Genomic DNA, 7,036 nt, shown 5'->3' with positions numbered 1-7,036 from the left:
CTCAGGGACACAAGAGGGAGAGCAGGTCAGGACTTGTCACAAGTTTATTTAATCCAGTGTTGTAGAAAAGGCACAACTCCAGGACATGTGTCATAGAGAATTATGTCATTAACCTGGCTTTGTCTTGGTTCTTTGGAAGAAAAATAACTCCTTTAAAGAGCCTCAGTGGCTCCAAAAATACTTCAACAATTAAAACCTAGAAAGTTATTGTTTTTACAGTGAAAATATACATATATTTGAGTTTACATGGCCCCTTTCCCCATTAACGTAAATGTTTCATGAAATACTGCCACACCTGTGAGGGGCTTCCAGACACTGCTTAGATGGCAGAAAAGCCAGAGACTGAAAAAACCCAAAGACCAGTATAAACATGGAAAGACCAAGTGTATAAAAAAACTCAAAGTTAGAGGTCTTTGAGTCTAAAGTGCATAGAGGTTGTTGGTTTTTAAAATACTCCTGGAGAATTTATGTAAAAATAGAGTATTGTTTTCTTTCTGACAAAAGTTGGGGCTGAAAGCAGAGGCTGTCTCAATTAGTCTTGTCCATCTCAGAAAGTGCAGGCTGTTGACCTATACAGGTAATGATGGTGACCCTGAATTGTCTGTCACTGAGTAGAGAAAGTTAGGTGGCAGAGACAAAATAGCTCTGTTTTGCTTTATCTGAACCTTTGCGTAATCCTTTACTCAAGGAAGATAGTGACTTAAGGACAAAAACAGGCAAAATGTAAAGGTCACCACTATTAAGAGTATTGTCACTTTAGAACATCCTGGTTAACACCGGGATACTTGGTGGGTGCTCCAAGGTTATTTATACATTTGTAGTTAGAAAGCAGTAAAGATTGGACATAGAGCAGAAAATACAGAGTACTAGTGCCTCCTGCCTCAAGAAGCCGACGTCCCTTCCTGAGATCAGTTCATTGAAGAGTATAAATACTTACGGGTGTTTTTTATAAAAAAGCTTCTATATAGAAACCCTATGGTTTAATACAGCAGCAGCTTAATAAGCTTATTAAATGTTTCTTCGGTGGTGCTAAAGTACTCATCTTCCTGCAGGATATGACAACCTGTAGGCATTTGTTTCCCTGACCCTCCCTCACACAAGCATGGAACAGGATGCTAATACTAATGCAGGTAACAGCATTGTCTGGCCATCAAGAATGGGATTCATATTTGGTGGTTAGGAGACCGGAGTACAGCTTTCAGGAAATTGGTCACCACAACTGAATCCATCAGGAAAAATCATTACATTTGCTTCACGAGGACATGCATAACCGGTGAGAATATTTTTAGCTTTTCCATGGAACAGTAGCTCACTGCTAGGAGAAAGGTCTTTTGTGTGAGCAATGTGGACACAGCAGCTTCCTTCCCATGCACACGGGGCAATGAGGGTGCAGGTTGTCTGTGATTCTCACAAGATTTCAATGTCCCATTTCTGTGTTTCTTCTCCTTCCAGGGGCTGATTGACAATAACATGAGTTTTGTCATAATAGTTTCCACCTTAGAAATCACAAAAGAAAAGAGGAGTTTGTTACACAGATGATTAGCAGCTGCACAACTTCACAACCTTTTCTTATTTTCAAAGCAGTTTGAGATGGAAAACAGTTTAAACAACATAGCCATTATTCACTTCAAATTGGACTTTATTGTCAAACTGAAAAGCGAGAAGATACAATTGTGAATGATAGTCCTGTGCCGTACAAAACAAAGCCCCAGTACGCCAGCCAAGTGTCGGCGCTGCTTTTGTTTCCGCAGCAGCAGCGCCTGTGCCTAACCCGACTAGAGCAACAAGGTTAGTTGCTCCTGCCATAACAGGGATTTTAAGGATCACAGCTATTCGGTGCAAAAAATGTTCTGGGAAAGAAACAGATGGTATCCCTTATTTTGTAGATTTTGGTGCTTCAACTTTAGAATTCCAGCAGTTCTTAAAAATTAAAGTTGTAAGTGAAAACTTTTCTAATGAAGGGAAATGTATTTAGACTTCGTTTTTGGATTTTGTTGTTCTCTGGCTACATGACTCTAGAGTACATTTATTATCAGAGGCCTACCTTTAACATCCAGGACAAGTTCATCACTGAGGTAAGAGCTGATAGTTCCATTTCTGTTCAGTCTCCACTTCTGCCTGAACTGCCCATGTTCAGTCCACAAGGCTACCTTGGCTCCAGGTGTGTCCCGGCCACCAATCACATCAAGACATGTATCACTGGCCTGTGATTAAGAAATAATATAAACAGGGCATCCTTTCCTTAATAAATCACTGACATTTGTATAACTGCAATTTATCTTTAAATGTCTTTCTGATTGATTTTAAAGTACACTTATTTTTAAAAGGCCCTGCTTCTACAGGTCTTCAGAAAAGGCCTGTTGAAATGTTAAATTCCTGCTACCTTAAATATACTATGTGATAGTTGGTTTTCTGTGTTAAAATAACAAAACACTGTACCAAAGATAATTCAGATATTACTTTTAAATGCTTTCCATGTTGCTGGTGATAAAATCAAGACACCTTAATATTTTTCTGAATTAGTATTCTATTCCCAGAGCATCAAGCATGATGAGGGGGAAGCTTGCATTTCATTTTTTAAGCATCTTTCATAACAGTTTCTTCTATAACTCCTCTGTATATTCTGAAAAGAAGTATTTAATACTTTTGGAATCATGGGTACAATGGGTTTTATTTGGGTCATCAAATAAGGAACCATTCTCAAAAGCATAGTGTCTGATTTGGAAGGAATCATTAAAGTATGTGTTAAGATTTTTTTTCTTAATGTAGAAATACAGTTTGGGTTCTTAAGTCCATTTTACATGTGTCAGCATTTTCATGATTGTACAGTGATCTTTTTCAACAGTGTTTTCAGCATGCCAGCTGACAGTATTGTAGTTAACATAGAAATGCCAACATCAGAAAAAAACGATCTTTACCTTAGATTTAAAGAGTCCCCGGCAGTAGTGCCAGATCTGAGTGTCCTTCCCACTGTAGGGAGAGATGCACACGGACATTGTCCGTGCATCAGCTAGGTTCCCAGTGACTGTCAAATACTCATCCTGGGCTCGGTTCCTTATTCTGATGTATACTGCAGGCTACGAGAAAGAAGGAAGCCATTTAAGTGGGGGGTGGGAGGAACCTTCCACACTGGAAAAATATTTCCCCAAAGCAGGAAAGTAAGAAGGTACTTTTTAATAAATACGGTTTCACTCATTTTCTTTAAGTATTTTTCTAATGATAAATCCTTGAGCACAAAGGTTAAATTGTGTAATAATGTCTATTAAACACTTTGAGAGGTGACCACTGGAAAGGGTGAAAGGTAATAGTTGCATTCACCAGAACTCAGTGTGGCAAGGCTGCAGCAGAGAAGAAATAAGGATTTTGTGAGTTTCATCACATCTCAGATATTCTGGGGAGAGGAAAGGCCAGGTACTGCCCAAGGTGGATCTTGGTGACTTATCACAGGAACAGCAAGTATGATAATCACAGTTTGGAGCAGTCATTAAGTGGTCAGCAGCTGGTAAGGAAGGTCTTGAAACACCTAGAGCAAGGCCTTTTATCTTTATTTAACAAAGAACTACTGCATTCAAAAGCCAGATTGGACACAGGTGCAGAGACCATAGCAGAGCATTGGGCTGAAATCCCAAAGTTCAGCCCAAGAGAGGGAGGAACACAATAATATGAGCAAAGGGGTCAGGACCATAACGAAGATACCAACTCAGACAGCTTACCTGAGTGTGTCGGGCTGACAGCAGGGGAACCAGCATAGAACCAAATTGGATCCTCTGAATGTGGGTGACAGTTGTATGGCGGGGCAGACTGGGGCCACTGGCAGTGAGGCCAGGATTTATCCCTACTACTTATACTGGCTTTTGGAACCCATTCTGTTTGGAAGGATACCTTGCTTAGTCTAGTAGGAGGACCTTGGTCCTGCCTCAAAGCAATGTATTAGACTTTGGTGACTTCCCATGGGAAGCCTTACCCTTTCTGAGGAGTGGATGGGGGTGGGGTAGAGTGAGCGAGAACTGGGATTGGTATGTAAAATGAGGAAATGTTTTTAAAATAAAAACAAAAGTTAGACTGCACTCCACAATAAATCTGAGGCCATTAAGAATAAATCTAGTTATTTGCTGAGCCTTTGAGACATTAAGCCATGTGGTAAATGTCTTCTGTGCTTTTACTTTTATCAGAATGACCAGAACCTTTTAGAGAAAACATCTGTGCCTTCAGTTTTATAAATAAAGCTAGCACAGATAGGGACACAAGTCACTGGCAGGATGCCTGAGAGACCATACAGGAACACGATTATCCTTATGACACTGTCCCCCTTGTAAGTTATAAAACACTGAAAACTGCTCAACAGGAAGCATCCAGAAAGTACAAAACACCACTATCCCTTCTGGGTGAGAGTTTGCATCCCAAATAGAACTCTGGCTAGGTAATACATGATCTGCGACTTGAATGCCTTCACTGGGGATAAGTGAAGTGTGAGTCTATGGCAAGACCACCAATGAATAGTGTACTTTTGAAACTTAAGACACATCAACGTGAAACTGGTTGCATTTTGGTAAATTGTTACTGTGTTTAGCATTTCTAAGGAAACTAAGTATTTAAATTACCAGGTAGGCAAATGATTTGACCACAGAGCTGTGAATAAAAAGTACTTCTTGTCAGGTGGAAACTACTTCCACATTCATGCTTGTAACCATCCTGGTAGGACAGGTGTCTTAGAGACCTGTGTGGCCCTGGCCTCCTGGAAAGTTCCGCAGGAATCCCATGCTGAGAGAACAGGAAAGCTGTTCAAGACATTGCACAGTTCTGACAACTTACAGGAACACCTTACAGAACAGCCTTGATCCTAAACTACTCCACCACCATCAGGGCTGGGATCCAAACCTTGAGAAGGACTGCTTAATCCTTCTAATCCCTCTAGCCCTCTATTTAAACCTATTCCTTGTCTCCAAAGCAGTCTGAGTGGGTGGGATGCCTTATTATTATTATGAATATTGTACACTGAAATAAACTCTGTCCCTCCTTTTACTGTTTCCCAGGCTTTTACTCTAAGAACTCTGGCATCAATAATTATAACTGTAATAATGTACCTAGTACCCACAGCTCAGTGTTGTCTTCCACACTAACAGTTTTTCTTGAAGCTGCAGTGAACCTGTCATAGTTTCATTACCTTGCACATGCAAAACACGCATGACCTTCATGGATGACAGAACTCCAGTTACTTTAGGACTAAACATCACAGATCTAATCAGACCAAGCAAGGTACTCATTACCCTTATTACCGTTTGTCGTCTAACTTCTGTAATTACAGTTAAAGTCACTGAGATGCATTGTAAGTATCTTTGTGACTTCTGGATTCCCAGCTTCAAGGAAGACCACGTTTTAATTATTCCCTGGTTCCTCAATAAGGATATAAACAACAGTACCAATACTGATACCAAGTTACATTTAGTAAAAAAACTGATGTTTTCAAAACTGGATTCTTTGGTTCAGAGTTTCAAATTGGTGACCTAACTTAGCTAAACAATGAGGAAATAATCTAAAACAATATTTTGAAATTGATATCAAGAATTTGAAAGGTTAACGTTAAGTCCTGTTCCTGAAGACACCATGTACTTTAGACACAAAACTCCGAAGATAACTGGATTTGACCTGACAGCTTCCTCCCCAAGGACTTACTTTCAGAGTACAGAAGATGCTATCCAAACTGCCAGGGAGGGAGGCAATCAATAGTCCTGACCAGCTGTGGTGCCTGTGGATCACATTAGCCAGCATGGCCAGATAACCCTAAAGGCACCATAGTGGCAATCATAACTTTGCAATAACTGACAGCTTTCTAATTGGATGTAAAGCACACTCAGCAAGAGGGAAACCGTGCCAGACCTAGGGAGGTCATAGATCTTAAAAGAGAACCTTTTAAAGAGGTACCACTCCTTTACTAAGCCTACACAATTCCAACTGCATGCTAAATACTTAAAACACTCAGAGAAGTGTAGCTCTCACCCCTCAAAGAAGCTTCGCCTTACAAGGAGGTGGAGCCTATGACAGAAAAATACAGCAATGACAATACCAAAAGACGTGTGTGTGTGTGTGTGTGTAAAAATGACCATGAATTCAAGAGGGAGTAAGGATGTGGGAAATGGCTGCAAGGAGGGGAAGTGGTGTAATTATATTTTAATTAAAATTATGCAAAAAAGCTTGTCAAGCGGTTATTCTAAGCATTCATTATCACAGGACCCTGAACAATGGAAATGGATCTTGTCCAGTAGAGAAGTCACCCAAAACAGATGATTGAGGATGTAATTCAATGGTAGAGGCTGACCATACATGAGGCTTTTAGTTGAAACCCAGCATGGGAAGCCAAAATAGCATCATATCACACTAGCGACCACATTTTTTGGAACATAGGATTCTTATTACTAGGTGGTCTTTCAAAGCCACTTGCTTAAGTTGGATTACCCATTATCCCATAGATTGTGGGTGAGAAGAATTCTGTCCCATTAGTGCACCGAGAAACCACTAATTGTTTGGCTCCTGGCCTAAGCTCCTCCCCTGGGAGTTACCTCACTCTAAACTCCACCTCTGAGAAAGCCCAGCGAAGGTGACCATCCTCAGGGAAGGTCCAGACCACGCCCACAGGCTGTTTAAACTGCCCCCAGAGAATGAGCACAGGATCTTCCCCTGTCCATGTTTCCAGGGGTCCACCTGGGAGTAAGGTCATCTATTAAACATAGGTATCTTTTAGTTCAGTTTCATTTGGTTTGATTGGCATTTGTGTTGGTGGAGAGGCTCATCTTAAGAAAATACTTAACACTAAATGTTTTGGTGTCCTTCAACAGAACTTTTCTGGCTCTCTCAACACAGTGGGATCCTGATCTTATTTTGAGGGTGCCTAAAAAACTTACACATAAAAGGTCCGTGTTCACATCTTGGTTCTAATCACCTGGTTTGCTTTTGTTAAACCACTTTACCTTAGTCTTCATTTTCCAATGATAATTCCTACCTTAAAAGACTTTCAGAATCAAGTTAAGCAGTATTCTAA

The 7,036-nt window shown here is 40.4% G+C and overlaps 1 protein-coding gene across 2 annotated transcripts in view; it reads right to left on the bottom strand.

The window, feature by feature from the left end:
* Positions 1-26: 26 nt before the first annotated feature.
* Crybg3 (crystallin beta-gamma domain containing 3) overlaps positions 27-7,036 on the bottom strand; it is a 119,903-nt gene continuing 112,893 nt past the window's right edge. Inside the window, exons 20-22 of one of the 2 annotated variants that reach the window (XM_038344795.1) lie at positions 2,919-3,077; positions 2,045-2,204; positions 27-1,496 (exon numbers count right to left, since the gene is read on the bottom strand). In XM_038344795.1, the coding sequence (XP_038200723.1) occupies positions 1,408-1,496; positions 2,045-2,204; positions 2,919-3,077 (408 nt within the window). In that variant the 3' untranslated portion in view covers positions 27-1,407. The remainder of the gene's footprint in view (positions 1,497-2,044; positions 2,205-2,918; positions 3,078-7,036) is intronic. The other variant, XM_038344796.1, reaches the window with a different exon arrangement.

This window comes from Arvicola amphibius, chromosome 10 (assembly GCF_903992535.2).
Source record: "Arvicola amphibius chromosome 10, mArvAmp1.2, whole genome shotgun sequence".
Classification (NCBI taxonomy): Eukaryota; Metazoa; Chordata; class Mammalia; order Rodentia; family Cricetidae; genus Arvicola; species Arvicola amphibius.
The sequence above is the reverse complement of the archived record's forward strand: the minus strand, read 5'-3'. Positions and strand labels throughout refer to the sequence as shown.